The following is a 21,856-nucleotide window of genomic DNA, read 5'->3' as shown; positions in this document are numbered from 1 at the left end:
GGAACCAAACACACAGGTATTCATGAGGAAGTTTGGATGAAACAAAAGCAGAAATGCAGTCTGGACTTTAGAAACATGTAGAAATGTTTGTTGTCCTGTTACTGAGAGCAGCATTAAAATGATGTTTCTACTGTAGTGACACTTTAAACTGGTTCCACTGCAGATCACAGAAACACTGTTAGTGGAAGCTGTTTTTAGCTGAGCTGTGTCCTTAATCCAAACTGAAGTGAACAGTTTGCTGCAGAGCAGGAAGCATCTTCATGACAAACTCGTGTTACACTTTAACAGCTCCATGTTTCTTCTTCTACTTGTTTTAACTGAAAACGTTGACTTCCTGTCTCACTACAGTGAATAACTGCTCTTCTTTAATCATTTGTTTGATGCTGATTTTATACATTCATTTAGATTTAATCAGTTCAAAAATGTTTCCATGACATTCATCATTATTTTCTAAATGTCCCACTGACTGCAGCAATAAATAATAAATCAAAGGCTTCACAGTCTGTGGGCCCACTGTGGGTCCTGAATTATTTCCATGAAAAAACCTTTAAAGTGTCTGATAGAAGTTCTACAAGTGAGTCCTCTTGTTCTCACATGTCTGAGCTCCTCACTGAACTTCAGCTTCAGACCAACAAGTCCAAACCTGCTACACTGATAGACAGGAAGGAGTCAGGGCTCCACCTCTGACGGAGAGGGAAGCAGATTTTCACAATAAGAGCACATGTTCCAAGAGGACTTTGATGTATTGTGAGCTGTTGAAGGATGGGATGGACTAATGTTACAACCATTTTAAATTCAAACACTTTCATTTGCCTGAATATCAAGCATCATCACTTACACACTGAGTCACAGTCAGCTGTAAGGATGGGTATTGATAAGATTTTCACGATTCCGATTCCATTTTCGATTCTGTTTAACGATTCAATTCTTTATCGATTCTCTTATAGATTCTTTTTAAAAAAGGAGAACACTAAGGTCGATTAGCTTAGAACTTAGTTTTATATCTTCTCTTTGAACAAGATAGAAATTTAGGAGTAACATGGCCTTACAAACCCAGCAGTGAGATCTTAAGAGATCCAGCCTACGGCTCTTCAATGTGGTGTCACAGGGTCCCCGGGGAAAAAAATTGTAAATGTAAAATAATAAAATAAATATTCTTCTGTCGCAATAACAAAGTATAACATAAATTATTCTGTAGCAATTACACAAGAATATCCAGTAATGTCCCTGTGTACAATTAAACACATTCACTTACCAAAAATCATCTGCTGTGGCAAATGGGTTCAAGCCTTTGACCACAAACTGAGTCTCTGCTCGGTGACATTCGTCTATCCTGGTCTGAAAGGAGACGCTGCCGGTGGACTGCAGCGAGAACTGCCAGCATCTGAGCCAGACTCTGTCTGTCTCTGCTGGGTTGAGATTCACGAGTCCGGAATTAAAAACACGACATTCATTTAAGGTCATCGCGTGTTTTGTGAGCAAATGCTTTTGCATATTCGTAGTGTTTCCTCCCTTAAATGAAGTATCTACTTTGCAAGTATTGCAAGTTGCCCCGTTGTCATCCGTTCTTGTAAAGTATAACCAAACTTTTGAGCATTTGAGCCGCCATGTTTCCTGCCAGGTAAATGACGCTCCGCAACGTGGTGACGTCATTCGGGGCGACTGGAATCGATAAGGGAATCGTTTGCAAAAATGGCAAACAATTCCAAGGAATTGAAACAGTGGGAACCGGTTCTCAACAAGAACCGGGTTTCGATACCCATCCCTAGTCAGCTGACTGCTCCTGTAGATGGAGGACAGACGTTTATTATCAGTGAAGACAGCAAAGTTCATAAAGACACAGATGAGGGAGTTTGGTGTGGAAGAACACCTTTGGGATGAAGCAGAGTAAAGGAAAAATAAACATAATAACAGGCTCATAATGATGATGTTATATTTGGAATAAGTGCACATCTAAAGGGCACAAACAGTGCAGCTGTGAACTCTCTCTGCAGTGACTCCATCATCTAAAGACACTGTGGATGTGACACAGAGAGGAAGCTGAGCTTTTCTTCCTGCTCTTTCTCTCGCTTCACTTTCCTGTTAAACTTTGGAAGCACAAATCAAAGACAGTCAGAGGAACTCAGCAGACCAGCTGCTGCTCCATCTACAGGTGGAGACACCACCCACGTGTCTGTAGGAGAACCAGAGTCACAAAGTAACAGAGTGAAGAGCAGCAGGTGAAGCACAGAGGACACAAAAAGGAAGGAAAGAAGGAAACAAGGTCCATCTGTGTCCTTTCAAACAAGCATCAAGGTTTCATAGCTAATGAACATAAAGCTGTGACCTGGAACCAGCTGGAAACACACAGTTCATACAGAAGTGATTTGATCACCATACATATCAGGAAATCAGTCATTCAGTCTTCATGGATCCACACTGATGACATGCACAGTTACTTCCTGGTGTCACTGGTGTGTCGGGTTCCTGGTGTTCGCCCAGTGTTTGCACTTGTTTCATGTTTATTGACCTGTTCACATTTCCTGCTGTCATGTTTGCTTCCTGTGTGTTATTAGTTCTGTTCAGCTGTGCGTCCCTGATCATCATCATCAGCCAGAGTGTTTAAACCCTCAGTGTCTCTCTGCTCAGCGTCATTGTTGATGTTAATGTGCTCGACTCTGCACGTGTGTTCGCTTCAGTCCTTTCAGCTCAGCCGGTCATCCTGTGTTTGAGATGATAAACAGCAGCCTTCACCTCCCTGTGAGTCCTTTCCTCACCCACACAGCAACCACTGACATGATGGGACCACCTGCTTTGGGAACTGTTCCCAGTCAGGCTTGCAAAGCGGCAGCTCTGCTTGGAAGTGTTTCCAGAAGCTGGAGGCCAACAGGAGCTGATTCAAAGCTGCACAGAGCCCATTTACATGCAGCCTAAGTTGTGTTTGTGTTGTTATAACTGCCACATGTCCCCACATCACATGCAGCCAATCATAAAGTTACTCAGAATAGAGCCTCAAGGATTTTACATTTGCACCATTTCATTCTTGTGATAGTTAAACTGAGTTATTAGGATAAAATCCTTTTCAACATAGCCAAATAAACCTGCCATAGAAACAGGCATGCATCTGACTGTGTCAGCTGAGTTATTAGTTACAACTCACCCAGCTGTTTCATTGGCTGTGCTCTTACATGTGACCTTGGCTAGATTTTTGCTGAGTCTGAGTTTTCTATCAGATTTCTCCACCCTGAGGTCAGAGGTCAGCTCTGTCTCACACTCAGTACAAACCACCAGCATCACTCAGTCTGCAAGCGTCACATTAGTCGACTGGTAGTGACGGTTGTGCCGATGCAGTGGATTTACCACATGTGAGCTTACTGCAGTATGTTGACACAGATGTGCATTCAGATCCAACTGAGCCTGTCTGTGATCAGCACAGCCACCACGAGCAGCCCTCTAACATCACACCTCAGCCTGTGGAATATTCACCTGTTAGTGCTGAGCTGGATCACTAAACTGTTGTCCTACAGACAACTCTGCAAACACATCTGTACATCCTGTCACACATCATTTGCACCTTTGGGTGAACTTTAGCAAAGGTCACGTATTAAAAAACACAAACAGCCAATTGAAAAGCCTGGCTGAGTGATAACACAGAGAGGTTTCAATATGTACACAAGGATCTCCACACAATAACAGCTCCATTCCCTGCAACACACCCACTGTGTTTAAGGTGGACTGGGTAAAGAATAAGAACAGACAAACAGATGGAGGTGAACGAATGCTCAAACATGTGAGATAAAGGCTCTGTACTTGTGCTGGTAGATGTCTGGGTCTGGGCTGGTTCTGATGTCCAGGTCGTCCCATAGACAGCCGTGCAGCACCGCGTACCTCATCACTCCAATCCTGTTTGTAATCTACGAGGAAACCAAGAAGGCTCACTGCTCTGTGGAAGCAAATACGTTTTTGAAAGGTGTTGTGATTTCCTCAAACTACCAGTCTTTACATCTTGTACAAGCACATCACACATTATCAGGAAATGATGCTTTTTTCTTCTTTGAAAGCTGTGATGCTGCTTGGAGACATAAGTACAAAAGTAACGTGTTCAGCAGCAGCAGCAGCTCAGAGCTGGAAGTACAAGTGTGGCAACATGTGGCCAGAGTGGTGACAGAGCTGAACACTAACCTCTGTTATGGTGGATAAATAATGCAGCTGCATTATTAAGGCTCCTCATGGCTGCACAATACATGCATCAGCAAAGGACAAGAATCCCAACTAGGAGTAGAGCCCAACCCGAATACGGTATTCAGAAAAGCACGAATAACCTGTTTTTTATGAATACTTATTTCGAGCAAATACCTATTAAATATTTGTATTCGGGAACAAGAAAAACTTTATATCAAAAAGCTGAGTTTCCTTATGAGACCGCAGTGCATGACTGGATGAGTGAGTGACACAGGCTGCTGCACACAGCTGAGCGATAACTGGGGTCCAGAGGCATTTTAACTTTAGTAACAAAAACTTTAGTGAAACTTTGAGCAGGAAGGAAACACCCAGAGAGGCGTTAAAGACACTCAGAAGCATCAAAAAGTCCGTGTTGCATTCAGGTGGAACTTTCACAAATTCACAAATCTTCAACCAGCTCCTTAGTTGATTTATTTCTGCTGGTTTTCCTGTTTGAAACACAAACGTCTTTTATCACTTTGTTGTTCTTCTTCATGCAGCATTTTAATATTTCAGCACTAAACAGATGTTTCTTCAAAGCTAATTTCAACCTGTTGAAGTCATGAATGAAAGTGCAGACTGAGAGTGGATCACATCATGTCTAAGGTGTGTCATGTGACATGTTCAGTATTGTCACACATGTCTAGATTGTCCCTGATATCATAACTGTTCAAACACTGATGATTATATTTGAAGCATTATTACTGATGGCAGCAAAGTTTGAATGGAGCTCTCTGTCTGTGCTGATTTGTCGCCCTCTGGAGGTCAAAGCACAAACTGCATGATGTCACTGTAACCACCACAGTGACAGGAAGTGTTTTTATGACTGAAACACTGAAATGATGCTCAGACGTGTTAAACGCTGCTGCTGTGCTACATTTGTCATTTCCTGCTTTCACTACCATCCATGTCAAAGCGCTGAAGTCATCTGATCACTTTAATGCAGTAAAACAGGAGCTGACGTCACTGATCACATGACTCTGAGGGATGTTTTGAGCACCTCGCTGAATCTGAGCCATGAAGATTTAAGGCTCAGCTCTGAAGGCAAAGCAGGTCTGAGCCTGTGTTAGCAAGCTGTACCTAACAAAGTGGCAGCAAGGACTCAGTCAGTAATGATCAGAGCCAGCAGGGGGCAGCACACAGAGGTGAGGCGCTGTCAGAGAAGCAGGCTGACATCAGGCTGGTCATATTCCATCATCTATACCTGAAATAATAAACAAGCACACAGCCAGAGGTTCTGTTTCGCTGCAGGGTCTCTTTGTTCTTCACATACGTGTTGAGCCGAGTGTAAATCCTGAGGCTGAGCGGCCTTTGTACACACACACTTCTAAGCAGGGCAAAGCTGTCAGCACAAACAAGAAGTGAAGAGAAATCCAGGCAGCCGGCCTGTGTCTGTCCAACCAGTCAGAGAGCTCTTTACATGCCAAGTTAATGTCAAGGCTAGTTTGCATTGCAGCAGGATTTTTAAAATAAAGTTGCAAATCCAGCTGCTAATCCAAATGTTAATCCCTGAGCTAATCTGTGATCAACAGGAAAGGGATTGAAATGAGGAGTGGATTCGCCACTTTAAAAAACTTTTTAAAAATTATTTTTTAACATGGAATTCAAAAATGAATGTACAAATTTATTCTACAATTCATGATTTAAGCACAGAATTCTTTATTTTGATGCGCGAGGTTCTTGTGGTCCCCCATAAATTTCATATATACAACATTGTTTTTAATGAGCAGCTTCAGGTTTTGATCCTGTTCTTCTTCACTTAGACGACATCATCTTCACATTTTGATGTTTTACAATGACAAAAGATCAGAAACAATTACCGAGTCTGCATGAAAATATAGATGTACAACTTGTAGACTTGTATTACTTCTATGTTTGGAACGTGACAGAGTCTGAGTTAGAAATCTGTGGCTCATGACTGATTGTTCTAGTACGGATCTAAAAGCCCAACATAAAGCAATAACAGATCAAAATATTACATAATACATAACATACATAAATAATCTATATACTTCATGTCAATGATCTGTGTGTGTGCTGGTTGAAGGCCTGACATCAGTATCACGTCACCTGTGAGCAGCGAGCAGAGAACAGGTGAGTGTTTATATTAATAACCTCCACAGATGTTGGCAGATTATGATCAGATTATGAGCTGGAACATTTCTAAATGATGATTCAAGTCCCTTCATCATGAATCTGAGCCTCAAATATAGAAAAAATTACTTTTATCATTTCATCTTCATCTTTACCCTAAAATATCTACAAACATGTCTAACACAGGCAGCATTTATCATCATCTGAAAGCTTCAGGTGAACATTTCATCCAGCTGTTGTCGATGGTGCAGGCGTACTGCTCCTGAAGATACTTCCTGTCAAATTTCGGTCCAGTAGAGCGATCTCTGAGACAACCAGAGAAGTGAAGAGTGGCTTTAAACCTGGAGGAGAGGAGCACCAGGGACAGAGCCAAGGTCACCACAGAGAACGGGACGCTTTCATATTCCCGTCCTGGAAGGATGAATGGGATGACGATGCGGTTCTTTCCTGGTGGGCCGTGTTCAGCTGAGAGAGACTCAAAGCTTTTCCACACTCGATCATCATCATCATCTGGTGAAAGGGGGCCAACCGTGATGTTTGGGACCATCTGTGCTCCAGCTTTCTTCAGTGAGTTCCAGTGATCTGGCAGGTTCACAGGTCGATGTTTGTCATCAGGAATGGTACAGCTTTCTTTATCGTCACAGGAAAAAACTCTGTGCTGAGGCCTCAGTTTTCCTGTAGCGACACCGTACGCTAAACCAGAAGTGACGCAGTTCCAGGGAGAATACAGGAGCACGTCAGTGATGGTGGGCAGAGGCAGGTAACAGCTGGCTGGGATCATGAAGTCTCCGATTGAACTATGAGCCACAAAGGTGATGTGAACATCATCGCTGTGGTTCTTCTTCTCCTCCTCATCAATGTGTTTCTTCAGGAAGTCAAACATGTCTGTGAGTTTTCTGAAGGCGTCAGACTCTGAGTTTTTTCTCAGCCACTGCAGGACGACTTCATCTGTGCAGCTTCTCATTGCCAGCTTTGTCAGTCTTTGCCTTTCACCACAGCTGCTCAGTCTGCCTGCTCTGCAGTGTGTAGATAACCTCTGAAACAATTTGCTGAAACAGGAATTATAGAAAAAACATTTTAAGCACAGCAAATATTTAATCTGTCCACAGATCCTGAAACAAAACACAGAGAAAATCTTCTCGTTTCATTTCACTCCTTGCTTCCAGACTTACTCCAGTTCCTCGTTTCTGTCCATCTCCTCACAGGAAGTTTGACTGTCTTTAACGTTGTCCTTCAGGTGCTTCCTGTGGTCAATAATCGACAGCATGTGGGTCAGATCTCAGGTACATAAATACAGACTCTTATCTTCGGTATTTTGAAAAGCTTGCAGTAAAAACTGATCAGAGTTCAGTTAAAGATTATTTCGTTGCTGGGAAACAAACACTCTTTGCACACCGGTGTCCTCAAACTGAAGGAAGAAGAACGTTTATGCATCATAGACGTCGTTTATTTGTCTGATTTAAACCTGAATAAAATCCTAACAACAACTAGCTGCTGTTTGTATCCATGCTTCGTGCTTGGTTGGTTAAAAACTGTTGATGACATTTACACCATAGTGTTCAGTTATGGAGCAGCCTGCTCATCAAGTGGACAAACTAACAAAAGAACATTTCAGAAAGACAAAAGCGTCCGCTTACCTGCTCCAAAACGTCCACTCTGACCCCGTGCAGCCTGTGGAATAGAACAGAATAGACCTTTAGTCGTGGCACGCCACCATGCTGCAGGTCTCTGATTGGCTGACTAAACGAGCTGTATGGTATGAAAGTACCTGGACAGACACCAAATGAAAGTAAAACCTGAGCGGGGATTCCCCAAATGTGAAAACAAAAGTAACAACATGACTCAGAGTTTCAGGACAAAGAGCTCAGCGGCAGCTGCGGTCACATTCATGAACACGAAGTCGGGCCTCTACACCAACGTGACCGTATGGATTACATCTGCCCATCACGGGCGGATTTAATAGCCCTTCCCACAGCCACAGGTGTCAGTGGCTCCACCTTTGTGATGAACCCACACCTGTTTGCTGCATCTTACTTCTGTTTCACGTGGTTCTTTGTTTTCTGCTTTGGCTGCGAGAAACAGATTTTTGTTATAAAAACTTTACATACAGATGCTGCTATAAGTGTGTTTACAACCTCTCTCTCCCACAGCGTGTCGGTGTCCTGTCTTCCTCACCCAACCGCCAGCCGGTTGCGGCAGATGGCCCCGCCCCTCCCTGAGTCTTCCTGTTAAAGGGAGTTTTTCCTTCCCACTGTCTCCAAAGGTCTTGCTCATAGGGGGTCATATGATTGTTGGGTTTTTCTCTGCATGTATTATTATTATTGTAGGGTCTACCTTACAGTATAAATCACCTCTTGTGATTTGATGCTGTAGAAATAAAATTAAATTACATCTTTATTCTTTCTCTTCTTTTATCATTTAAAAATAATTAAAACAAAGATGACGCAGTCGGCCATGTTCCCCACGTCCTGTTTTATTAGGAGCAATTAAAAAGCTGAGGCGTCGCCCTGAAGCCTGACCTTTGTTCATTTGTTAGTGAGCTCACTAAAAGCTGACAGAGACAAACTCTGATTGTGTTTGTGCTGCTCACAATTTACTGGAACACACTCAGCTGTGAGCTGTGCTCAGATTTAGTGTTAGCAACAGAAAATATTGGAGAAAATCAGTGAGTGAAACAACACGACTGACATGACAGCAGGAAGAAGTGAGGCCTTAAAGACGGAGCTAACAGATCATCACTGGGATGAAGTGTGTGCTGACGTTCCTGATCAGGCACACAGTGTCTCTGAAATCCATCCTTAGAATCACATCATAAACTCTGTCCTGTTAGGAAATGTTGCTTAAAGACGAGGAGAAAGAAAAGCTGTGGATGACTAAAGGTCTGCAGACGACACGCAGGAAGAAAAATCCACTTTAGAAGCAGTTTTTACTGCAGAGAAGCAGAGACAGTGAAGGCAGCAGGATCCCTCCTTCATCAATGTTCACCAATATCAGAGAAATAATCTGTGAAACTATGTGATTCCTGTGTGAGTCCTTCTCCACAAAGAGTGGCCTCAACATGGCGCCTGTGTTCAGCTTGGCCTCTGTTGCTCCTCCATGTGTTTGTGGACTGTTTCCTTTTATTGTTTCTTATCTTATCATCTCAGCTCTGATATAGCCTGATGGTGTATTTGCTACTCGTATTTACAGTTCACATACTTTGTTGAATATCAAAGTATGTATGGAAAAAACTTTTGACAGCTGGCAGAGCTACTACCAAGGTTTCCCTCCGCCGTTTGTTTGCCCTCCGCCTTCTCCAGACTACCTGTACCTGTTCTTGGCTCCAAGCAAAAGCCCAGGAGCAAGACAAGCTGAAGAAGATCGTCTAGAAGGGGCTGTAGGTCTGGTGTTCAGGCCAAAAGCAAATGCGCCCAACAGAGGGGATTTCTTCGGCTCCATGGCGGAGAACGTCTCCGGTATTTGGTACCGGTCCCCCTACAGGACACGGATAATGCTGATCTGCTACCACCTACCCAACTGTGCATTAGGGCCTAACAGAAAATTTACCTGGACCGGCAACATATCTCGAGATACCGGAGAATGAATGTATTCACCTTAATGAGCTCTGTCTGGTCGGCTGTCACTTCATCGGGACTCCGCGTTTGGACCGTCATGGTGGTGGATTTGCCACTGTTTTCCGGGACAATTTCTCCTGCAGAGCTTTGGACTCTGACACTTTCCTTCCTTTGAATCACAACTTCTTAAGGTCCGTTCATCAAATATACTGTGTTTTACCGCCCTCCCGGACCTGCTGGTGTTTTTTATCCAGGATTTCACAAACTTTTTATGCTCTATTATTAAACTGGAGAAAGTGATTCTCTTGGCTCTGAGATTCTCTTGGCTCTCGGTGAAGGCAGTCGCACTTTCTCCTCTCCTCCTTCCCCTTATCTTCCCTGCTTAGCCTCTTGTGTCCTTGTCTTGTCTCGTGTGCATTACTTTTCCCTCGAACACTCTCTCACTGTCATTCTCTAAAACCTAAAAGAGAATTATGGATTTGATCAACTGGTCTCTGAATGCTATTGACACCCTTTAACAAGAAGTCTGGGCTCGGGAGAGCCCAAGTTCCCTGGAGGGACTTTCCCTGCCGGATACACGATGGACGGGTGGCAGACATGGAGGATCTTGTGCCTGGCGGGACTGTCAATCGAGGACGCTGAAGATATCTACCTATTCGGAACCATGATAACAGGGTTCTTGCTGATCGGAGCTGGCTTGGCCCTGACTTATCGGAGAAATAAGAGAGCGCAACCGGCTTTTCAAACCCCCCCAAGGCTGACCGCTGGAATTGAAGCGATGGGACGAGGCGCGACCTCTCACACCGAACGCAGCATGGTTAACACCTTGGAGACGCTTACAGCTGCCGTGAAGACTCAAACTAACACCACTGAGCGTATGATGGGATACATCAGAGAGGGGCCTGCTCACAATGACACCCTTGAGCGAAAGTTGGATCACATCGCAGAACGGATCACTGCAGTTGTGAGGTCTCAGAATCAAAAGAATGACAACACCACGGAACAGAAGTTTGATACCATCATGAGGAGGCTCGCAGCGCTCCAACGGGAGATCGAGAGACCAGCGTCAGAGTGCTAAATTCGGAGCTGCTTGCATAAAGGAGAAATCAACAATATTCAACATATGGACACCACAGCGCCAGCTGCTCAGGCCCAAGGCTGGAGCCGACCAAAACAATTCCCTGATAACGACTGTGTGATGACTATTCTTCCCATCCCATGCAAGGCCACCTGGGTTGGCTGGCAGACTGTTTACTTTGCCTGATAGGGCGAAGGACACTGTCTCAGCTGGACTCTGGACACGCACACACGTACACTTACACTGATAAGCACGCACTCATCCCCCTCCCTTCCAAACGCCTTCGATGCTTGTTTCCTGCGGGGGAGGACGGCGGGTCTGCGTGCCGCGCTGAAATGGTAGCGCTGTGCAGGACGACTGCTGTGTTCCTTCGGATTACCCCCCACCCCCCTATCCAACCCCTGTGGCTTGTCATGTGCTCTGATGTTGCGATGTGGACATTAATGTGCTCTCTGTGCAGAGGAGTTTTTTTTGTTTCCTGTTCTCATGCTGTCCTCCCATAGGTTGCCCAGCGTGAGAAGAGGTCTCCTTTTTTCCTCTTGTTCTTTCCCATTGTTGTGTAATTTTTCAGTGTTTTCTCTGCAACGCTGCCGATCTCCGACTGTATTCCCATGTGATGTTTTCGTTGTGTGTGTAAGTCGGGGGGTCCTATTCCTCTGCGGGGCAACCTGCATATGGCCAATAAAGCATTCATTCAATTCAATTCAATTCAATTCTTGATGATCGGCAATTTCAACCTGCATTTGGATGACCTTGGCTTTAGCATGGCCTCTGACTTTTCCATTTCAGACTCTTTTAATTTTAACCAGCATGTCTCTGGTCCCACTCACGTTCAAGGCCACACCTTGGACCTCGTGTTTTCTCTTGGCTTAGACATAACTAATCTCTGTGTTAAGGATGTACAGGTGAGTGACCATTCTTGTGTTATTTTTAACCTCAGCTTCCCTCAGGATACACCACCATCCAATCTCTTGTTCAATAAGCGGTTCATAAATCAGGATGTTTCCCTGAAGTTTTCTGATTTATTAGATCCTCATGTGATCAGAGGCTGCACTGATGCTGAAGTTGCTACACAGTGTTTAATAATCATTGTTTGGAGATATTAAATTCAGTGGCACCTTTAAAAACTTTCATGGCTTCCCCAAAAAGAGCTCATCCGTGGATAAATGATGACATAACGTAAGTCAAAAGACTCTGTAGGAAAGCAGAACACCTTTGGAAATTAACTAAACTTGAAGTTCACAGGGTCAGCCTTAGAGAACTTTGGGTTTCTCTGCACGAAAACCTTTGACCTCTGTCCTCTATATCTGAGAGTGATGACTTTCTAAACTTCTTTGTGGATAAAGTTAATAATGTCCGTATGAGCATTGGTGCTCATGCGACCAGTCCGACAGTCTCGGTCGTTGTGTCCTTGGGCAAGACACTTCACCCGTTGCCTTCTGGTGGTGGTCAGAGGGCCTGGTGGCGCCAGCGTCCGGCAGCCTCGCCTCTGTCAGTGCGCCCCAGGGTGGCTGTGGCTACAATGTAGCTGCCATCACCAGTGTGTGAATGTGTGTGTGAATGGGTGGATGACTTAATGTGTGTAAAGCACTTTGGGGTCCTTAGGGACTAAGTAAAGCATTATACAAATACAGGCCATTTACAACCAGCAGATGATAGAGGATCTTTGTCCCTCCATTCAAGTTCAGAGATGCTGAAGAACTCTGAAGCATTTTTGGAGCAGTGCGGAGGCCCAGCACTTTATTAAGACATGATCATTGTCTGAAATTTCATGTCTCATTAATCTGGAGATTTCCCTTTTATCTCTGCTCCTGACTGTAATTAAGAAGACATGTCACTTTGTTTCAAAAGCAGCTGCAGACAGCAGAGGGCAGTGCTGCTCTGTAAATCCAACCGAAAACGAGCTTAAAGAGTGCGTCTCAAAGGCCGATTGTCGCTACCCGATCCGTACCGGAAACCTGATCCGTATCACGCATTCACAAATCTTACTCTTTGCCAGCATCGCAACATTTAATATATTGAATGACACGGTTAGTGCCCAGTTAGCTCCTAGCATTTCAGAATCAGAATCAGAATCAGAATACTTTATTGATCCCTGGGGGAAATTATTTTTTGTTACAGTGCTCCATTATAAACCAACATAAACCAACATTAAGACAAGACAGACAATACGCTAACTAAGAATAGTACAATATAGTACAAGTCACTCATTAATAAATAGCTGGAAAAGGCAGAGTTTCTTGACAACTCTGCCTTCTTTTTGACTCCCCGGGACATTTAAACAATAGGTACCTCCGTATACAAACCAATTCATGCTTCTTCTCAATGGAGAGTTTCCCCTGATTGAACAACAGCGCCGTAAAATAGGAAGAAAAGTTAAACATGCATACACAAACACAAATTGTAATGATGCAAGTTCAGTTTACAATAGGGCTCATTTGCTCCGTCAGCAAGTGGCGGTGTCCTCGTACACCGGGGAGTAAACCGCCATTAAACGAAAAAGGAGAAGAAGAGAACATCTGCACATAATAATAATAATAACAATAATAATGTCTGTGAAGGTTCTCAGTAATAATAATGAAATGCATTTATATAGTTCTTTTTGAGACCTTCAAAACACTGTACAATTCCACTATTCATTCACTCAATGCAAGCTAGAGTTGTAGCCACAGCTGCCCTAAGAGCAGACTGACAAAAGCTAGGCTGTCGTATCGCACCATCAGCCATCACCAGTAGGTGAAGTGTCTTGCCCAAGGACACAACGACCGAGACTGTCAGAGCCAGGGCTCAAACGGGCAACCTTCCGATTACAAGACAAACTGCCAACTCTTGAGCCACAATCACCCCGCAGGTACGAATCTAGACCTGATCCATAACAATCTTTTTTATTTTTGTTTTTGTATACATTATGTTAAAATTATTTATTATTGCAAACATTTTAACACATACCTAATATTGGTAACATCTTAATTTTAGCCAAAAATCCGTCCGTCATTTGCCCGAATTTGAAGGATGGGTGAGTGTATTCTTCGTAGCCCAACCTATTCCAGAATTCAGAGCGTGGCGGTGGTTGTAGATAATTTGTTTTGAAAAAAACAGTGAAAAACGGCTGAAGCGGGACAGCTAAAGAGTAAACTTTTAAAAGTAAGTACTGAATATTATGTTACTTATTTATGTGCAAATGTACCTAAATATCATACCTTTCCGAGTTACTTCAGCTTTATATTCCATCATGGACCCTCGGATCAGCTGACCAGCTGTTGGTTGTCCCAAAATCTAGGCTAAAACATAGAGGCGAATGAGCCTTTTCAATTATGGCCCCCAAACGCTGCCTTTAAATATTAGACAGGCATCTTCATTTCCTGTTTTTAAGTTGCTTTTGAAAACAAACCTTTTTTCGATAGCGTTCAGACTGGTGTGAGTTGATACGTTTATTATGTGTATTATTAGTGAGTGTCAGTGGTTTTATTAGTTTTACCTTTTTGTTTCTGCACAGCACTTTGGGCAAACCTTCTGTTTTTAAATGTGCTATATAAATACATTGGATTTGAAATGTTTAACCTCGTAGGACCTGGCATCCACGTATGTGGACATCACATTTTGGGTTGTCTAGACCAAAATACAAAATTTTGCTCTACTAGAACCTGATATTCACTTACAAGGACACCGCCACTGTAAAATTTTATATTTTTGTAAAATTAAAAATTCATGTCCTCATATGTGGATCTCATTATTCTCAGAAACACAAATCATGTAAAATAAAAAATCTGGTAATTCTTTCTTTTTACATTTATCAGGTCCCAGTCAGCCCAAATAGCAAAGAGAAATTAAAATACCTGCCATAAAAGAGTTTGGGTCATAGTGCATTAATAATGAAGAACAAACAAAACAGGAACCAAAACCTTGCTCAGACAATACAAAATTCAGAGGCACATACAAAACGATACGGTTCCTCCAAGGCTGCAGCCCCTGAATTGGGATACAGCCCATGTTTAGTCCCTTGGCAGGTCAGATGACTCAGTCCAACATATAAAGACACACAAAAATGTCCAGAGAAGCAAAGACAAATCCAAACAATCCATCATCCTGAGTCAAAGTGATCACAGGTCTGCTTTGTTGGAGATGAGCCGTCAAAGTGGAACATGTGGACTGTTCCTTTATTACTACCACTGTAGGCCACGCCCCTCTGGTCATGTGATCATGTGGTTTGTAGGACGCTCCTCTTCCTCAGAGGATCCACCTGTGCTTCCTCTCCTCTCTCCTCCACCTGTTACAGTGAGGGAACGTCCTCCATGATGGAGGAGCTGCTGGAAAGTGCTGAGAGTTTCCTCCAGAGTGAGACCTCTGTCACAGTTCAGAGGATCTACGGCAGCAGAGACCTTCATGGACACTAAAAGTCTCAAACACACAACAACAACATCACACTGACTCCACTCTGACATCACTGATCAATAATCAAAGAACACACAGATCAAACTGATTGATCAGCCATCAGAGGAGTCGGATCAATGGAGCTGCTTCTGTTCCTGATGTCCCCTGTTTGATCCTGGACCTGAACTCTCCCTGCAGAGGAGACACAGGACAGTCAGAGACACACACACACACACACACACACACACACACACACACACACACACAAACCTTTGACTTTAAGCTGCACAGTTTTCCCTCTGATCCAGATGTTCTTCCTGTAGACGCCACATCTGTATTCTCCACTGTCTCTCTCTGTGGGCTGTTTCAGGGTCAGACTGAGGTCTCCAGTTTTCAGCAGGTCTTCATTCATCTTCGTTCGGTCTCTGTAATCCTGGTGCTGTTCTTCAGGCTGGTCAGAGCCGTTCTCATACACGAGAAGCTTGTGGTATGAACTCACCTCCCACCACTCCACTTTAGCATCTCCAGGCAGGTTTTGTGTGGTTTTGAAGGGCAGCTGGACAGACTCCGCCCCCTCCTCCACCTCCACCTGACACACTGAGAGGACAACAAACACAACATGAGCTGTACAAAGTGTGATTGGTGTTCAGAGCAGCATCATGTGACTCTTGTTCTGCACTAAATGAAGCGATGGAGTGGCGCCTCCTTCAGGCAGAGAAACAGCTCATGGAGAGAAATAATTATTAGAGCAAAAACAAGAGTGGAGCTGCAAATAAGGCCGAGAGGAACGCTGCAGAAAACTGTTCATGTGTGAATTCATCACTTCATAGATTTCTTTGAGCACTAAAATCAGAGCTGCTTCTATTTCTAATATGACAGCTGTACATTAGAGCTGCAACACTTTAAATGTGAGCCATAAAAACATGATACTCTACAAGTGCATTCAGCTCTGACACTGTCACATCATGAAGGAGACGTGGAAATCACTTTGTTACACAAATCAAAGTCAAATCAATTCTATTGATGGAATATTGTGTGATCAATAGACTGATCAGTTTCTAATCTGTCATCGATCAGCTGGAAATCCAGCATGTCAAACAGACAGGCAGCAGATTAGGACCAAACACAAACACAGTGAGACTTTTTCTTCACAGCAGTTGCAGGTAAACTGCAGCAACAATGCGACTCAGATGTTTTAGCGAGCAAAGCGGCTGATGTGGAGTGAAGCCACGTTAATGACAACGTGTACAACCATTGGAGATGTGAGCAGGACAGACGGAACAACTGACGGAAAAAGTGTCTTTAAATTGTGTTGATAGGCCACGTAAAAGCAGAGTTATGATAAAAATATATGCAATGTTTGTTTGTTTTTCCTGAATAATATTGTTGTTTATTCACTGTGGGAAGAAACGTTAAAAACTGTGTTTTATATGGAAAGCACTCTAAAGCACTCCGCCTGTGAGCAAAAACAAAACCAAAAAAACCTCACCCTTTCTATCGGTGGAAAAATGTACCACGTCGACCAATCAAACAATGATATGGCAACGTGGCGTTTAGCTGATTAGGAAGGGGGAAGTTTTAGGAGTGACAGCGGTGTTTTGAGGTGTGAGAGATTTGCGATGTTTAGTGTAAATCTTGTGTAGTTAAAGTGTAGTGTAGTCAATAGTCTTGTTGTGTGAGGCAGAGGTTTATAAAAAGAAGAAAAAGAAAGTTGTGCTTTCAAAATTGGAGTTCAAGTTATTTTTACTTCCAATAGTGTTAACATGCTACACAGGTCATGTAAAAGTTGGGCTAAAGCACTTAATTAAAAGTTATCTAACATAAATGTAAATGCTGTAATTTGATTATTTTATTAAACCATGTAACTTGGATGGATTCAATGCTGGCGTGACCACAGTGCACACGTCTAAATGGTAAATGGCCTTTATTTGTATAGCGCTTTAATAGTCCCTAAGGATCCCAAAGCGCTTTACATACACATTCACACACTGGTGATGGCAGCTACATTGTAGCCACAGCCACCCTGGGGCGCACTGACAGAGGCGAGGCTGCCGGACACTGGCGCCACCGGGCCCTCTGACCACCACCAGTAGGCAACGGGTGAAGTGTCTTGCCCAAGGACACAACGACCGGGACTGTCCAAGCCGGGGCTCGAACCGGCAACCTTCTGATTACAAGGCGAACTCTTCATCCAGCCACAAAGACCCCATGGGCTCCTCTGGATCATCACACTCAGCATTTTCACAATAAAAGCCTGATATTTATGGCTGCTCCACCCTGACATGTAGTAACATCCAAATGACAGGATCAAAGTGTTTGAATGATCTCAGCAGCTTTAAAACTATTGATATTTATACATTTACACTGATTTGGACTAAACTAACAAAACGTTTGATCATTTCAACTCCATTTTAAAAGTTTTCTAAGTCTATTCATTTAAACCCAGTTTTATGAATAGACTGACATTTTTGGATTTTAGATAAAAAGGAAATCAGAGAATTAATATTATTTGAATGAACTGAAAATAGGCTGAAACTAAAAGCTTTTAGAGAATAAACTCCCACATGACCTCTGACCTTTGACCTGTATCTACAGCACTGACCTCTGACTTTCAGCTCCACTTTTCTCTTCAGCAGGACGTTTCCCTCCCTGCTGTAGACGGTGCAGGTGTAGGTGTAGTTGTCCCTCTCTGTGGGGTGTTTCAGGGTCAGACTGAGGTCTCCAGTTTTCAGCAGGTCTTCATTCATCTTCGTTCGGTCTCTGTAAACCTGGTGCTGTTCTTCATGCTGGTCAGGGTCGTTCTCATACACGTGGACCTTTGTGTATGAACTGATCTTCCACTCCACTTTAGTGTCTTCAGGCAGGTGAAGTGTGGTGTTGAAGGGCAGCTGGACAGACTCCACCCCTGAATCCACCTCCACCTGGGGGACTGAGAGGACAACAAAGCACAACATGAGCTTGGATGGAGACATTTGTGTTGACTCTAACAGGCTGAATGCTGCTGCTTCACTGGGAGCTCACTGTTAGATAGAAAGTGGTCAGTGTGAAGAGGAGACGCAGCAGAAAGATGAAGACTGACAGGAAGAAAGCAGTGAACAGACTGTTGGAGCTGCTGTTAGTGGGACAGGACTTTATTCAGTCTCTGAGGACCAGATTTGACTTGATGAAGCAGAGAAACACAGTCTGAGTGTTTCTGTCACACTCACTTCATCACACAGCTCAGTTTGACAACATGTGGAAGAATTTGATAGAAGCCTTCCTTTAGTAAAAGCACCAAGAAAACACCATGAAAACACCTCACTACACACAAAACTGCAGTACTGGCAAATTGTACATAAAGTATGAAAAGTCAAAGTACTTATTGTGCAGAAAAATGTTCCCATCAGTGTCTGTGGATCAATATTACTGCTGCACATGTTTAAGGCTGAGCTCATTTCAAATCCTTTCTATTGTGTTGAATCTGCAGTAATGCATCATATTCTATAAAATCATATGTTTGTAGTGGCTGTCCTGTGAGGACCACGTCTCTCTAAACAAACAGCTGTTAATGAGCTCACAAACACAGGCCTACAGCTGGATTTGAAAAAGTCCATTCAATAGAAAATCAACAGTCACAGCTGGATTCAAAGGCTTGAGCTCTGTGTGACATGGTTACCTGTCAGCATCTACAGGGGGATTCAAATATGAAGGAAACATGAAGGTGGTGCATTAGAAAAACTGCTGCTTTCAAGCAGAGCAACAAACTGTTTGAACTGATCCAACTTTATTAACACAGACAAAGATTTGTGCATCAGCTGCTGTAACATTTGTAATGAGCATTAATATTAATAAGTGTGAGTGAACAGAGCTGCTGCAGCAGTGAAACTCTCACTGACTGATGTCACGTGAGGCCTTGTTGGCTCGTTGTTAGTTCGCTGCACTGAAACAGGAAAATCCAGCTGTTAGTCATAATGTTTGTGTTTGTAAAGCACTTTATAACTGAGGACAGTGTGGAGGAGAGTCTGTGTGAGTCAGCTGCACCAGTGCTTCATGCTTTGGTGTTTGTAACATAACCCTGTAGACTGCTTTTAGTCTCAGTGTCCTTATTTTGCCCTCAGTTATTGGTTCTCACTGTCTCCAGATCAGGTTCAAACACAGAGGAGATCAGGGCTTTGCAGCTGCTCCTAAACTGTGGAACAAAGACCCACGCAACATTAGAGACCTTCAACACCCTCCATCCTCTTCCTCTTCTGCTTGAGCTCTGCCCCACATCGCAAAATTGGGATAGCCCAGATCTGGCCCACACAAGGTGCACATGGCCCACATATCGGAAAGAATGACGGCCTTTTGGTGGCCCAGATCTGGTTTGCCAGATGTCAGCCTAATGTGTCCTTTAATCAAGCCATGTAATAACAACATGTGACTGAAAATGCAAAAGTAAAATGACAAAACTCCTTTCAGACAGTGAATGACTGACTCTTATATACCACTTTTCTAGTCTCTCGGATTACTCAAAGTTCTTTGTACAACATGCCTCAATAACCCAACCACACTCTTTCTCTAAACTGAGTGCTTCCTAACTACATTCATACACATTTACACTCTTGGCATGCAGACTAGAGGAGCCACGGAACGAACCACTAACCTTCCGATCAGTACGTGATTTGCTCTACCTCCTGAGCGACAGCCTCCCAGTGGTAAACATGAGTGAACCGTCACTAGGTTTTGGATAAAGTGTACACTCACAAACCTGTCAAACCTTCATTTGAAATGTTGGCTACCATAGCAGTATAGTATTGCAACATGGCATTTGCATCCTCTGACTAAAATAGGAAAATAGGAACATAAATAGAGCCATTATTGCCAGACCTGGCCCACGTCTGGTTGACATACACCCTTCCATGACACCAGTCCATCAGAAGTGCCAGCTTGATTCCGAATCCAGTGAAACCTGTTTTCTATGGGCCTGGGCCACATAAACCAAACCACAATCAAGCCAGATATAGCATGCCAGATCTGGATAACATACGTCTTATCGTGCCAGAAATCAGCCAGCAGTGCTGACTTTATACCAGACCCAGGCCAAACCTCTATGCTATGTGGGGTGTGACGCGGTTACCTGTCAGTATCTACAGGGGGATTCAAACTGCTGCTTTTCAAATGCAGAGCAACAAACTGTTTGAACTGATCCAACTTTATTAACACAGACAAAGATTTGTGCATCAGCTGCTGTTTGCTGCTATAGATATAATCCAGCTGATGTGGAGAACTACATGTGACACTGTGATGCAGCCATGAATCTGACTGATTTTTTTCCATTTTCAAAGGTTGATGCATCAGTTAAAGTCCTTAAAAAGCTCAGAAATAAAGAGAAAGGTTAAAGCAAAGAGAGGCACTGGCAGCCTTTAAGACACTAAACAAGAGAAACAGATCAGAGAACATCAGACTGAATAAGTGGAATAAAGTGAAACAGAGAACTAACGCTCCCTAAGAATGGAGCTGTCAGAGGAAGAGAGCAGCAAACTGAAAGTCTCTGTTAGCTGCAGAGCTCTGAAACTTCACACAGCTTTGGATGATAACATGGAGATAGGATGTGGAGATGTTCACACTTCTGCTAGATATCATCTTCTAGTTATTGTGACTCAGATATGACTGATTATAGATGAGGACCAAAGAAGGTTTTTACTGAGATTTGAGCTGACTTAGCTTAGCCTGTGTTTTAGCCACATGCTAAACAAACACATGTTCAGAAACTAGAAGATGTGACCTTTCAGATGAAGTCTCACACATGAACTTTACTCCTACAGTTCATCTGCTGAAGCTTTTACATTTGGGAGGAAATCAAATAAAAACCAAAACAGCCACAAACATCAGACATGCTAACACACTGTGACATTATTGGATGGAGCCACTGAGACTGAACCACCATCATCAGTCTGACCTCTGACCTTTGACCTGGATCTACAGCACTGACCTCTGACAGTGAGCATCACTTCTTTCTTCAGCAGGATGTTTCCATCCCTGCTGTAGACAGTGCAGGTGTAGGTGTCTTCATCTGTGGGGTATTTCAGGGTCAGACTGAGGTCTCCAGGTAAGGTTCTCTTCATCTTTGCTAGGCCTTGATAATTCTTGTCCTGTTCGCCAAGCTGGTCAGAGCCATTCTTATACACATGAACCTTCCTGTTGTTTGTGTCCTTCCACTCCACTTTAGCATCTTTAGGCAAGCAAACTGTGGTTTTGCAGATAAGCTGGACAGACTCCACCCCTGAATCCACCTCCACCTTGTAAACTGAGAGGACAGCAGTACAACATGAGTTAATAGTTAATATTGATCTTCTCATAGCCTCCTCACAGTAAACCTATTCCTGTGCTTCTTCAACTTAATTCAGCATCCGATTCCATGGTAAAATTGTCATTGCCAAGCAGATGATAGATAGATTTAGTGATGATGAAAGATGACACCAATCAGTTATTTAAACTAGAGGCTTTTCCTAAAGGCAGGTCTGAATGAACCGATTTTCTCCTAATACCTACAGACAAAGCTGATGGTATTGTAATTGACTTTAAAAACCTCAGGAAC

At 43.3% G+C, this 21,856-nt stretch overlaps 2 protein-coding genes across 3 annotated transcripts in view; both read right to left on the bottom strand.

The window, feature by feature from the left end:
- Nucleotides 1–21,856, bottom strand: part of LOC309703496 (uncharacterized protein) — a 288,348-nt gene that overhangs the window by 115,249 nt on the left and 151,243 nt on the right. Inside the window, exons 9-11 of one of the 2 annotated variants that reach the window (XR_014275912.1) lie at nt 17,900–18,226; nt 15,568–15,894; nt 13,077–15,489 (exon numbers count right to left, since the gene is read on the bottom strand). Coding sequence is in view for 1 of the 2 variants with exons in the window: in XM_082528368.1 (XP_082384494.1) it covers nt 15,398–15,489; nt 15,568–15,894; nt 17,900–18,226 (746 nt within the window). In the remaining variant the exon portion in view is untranslated. Of the gene's footprint in view, nt 1–12,989; nt 15,490–15,567; nt 15,895–17,899; nt 18,227–21,856 lie in introns of those variants that run through there. The other variant, XM_082528368.1, reaches the window with a different exon arrangement.
- LOC309703672 (uncharacterized protein) lies at nt 5,860–8,132 on the bottom strand. The gene is made up of 4 exons (XM_082528622.1): nt 8,063–8,132; nt 7,932–7,965; nt 7,467–7,538; nt 5,860–7,343 (listed from the first exon to the last, which is right to left on the bottom strand). Exons 3-4 carry the CDS (start codon nt 7,487–7,489, stop codon nt 6,494–6,496), a joined length of 873 nt encoding a protein of 290 aa, XP_082384748.1. The 5' UTR covers nt 7,490–7,538; nt 7,932–7,965; nt 8,063–8,132; the 3' UTR covers nt 5,860–6,493.

Source organism: Aulonocara stuartgranti (assembly GCF_965226115.1).
Source record: "Aulonocara stuartgranti genome assembly, chromosome: 3".
NCBI classification, from domain to species: Eukaryota; Metazoa; Chordata; class Actinopteri; order Cichliformes; family Cichlidae; genus Aulonocara; species Aulonocara stuartgranti.
Note: the sequence above shows the minus strand (reverse complement) of the source record. Positions and strands in the feature narration are given on the sequence as shown.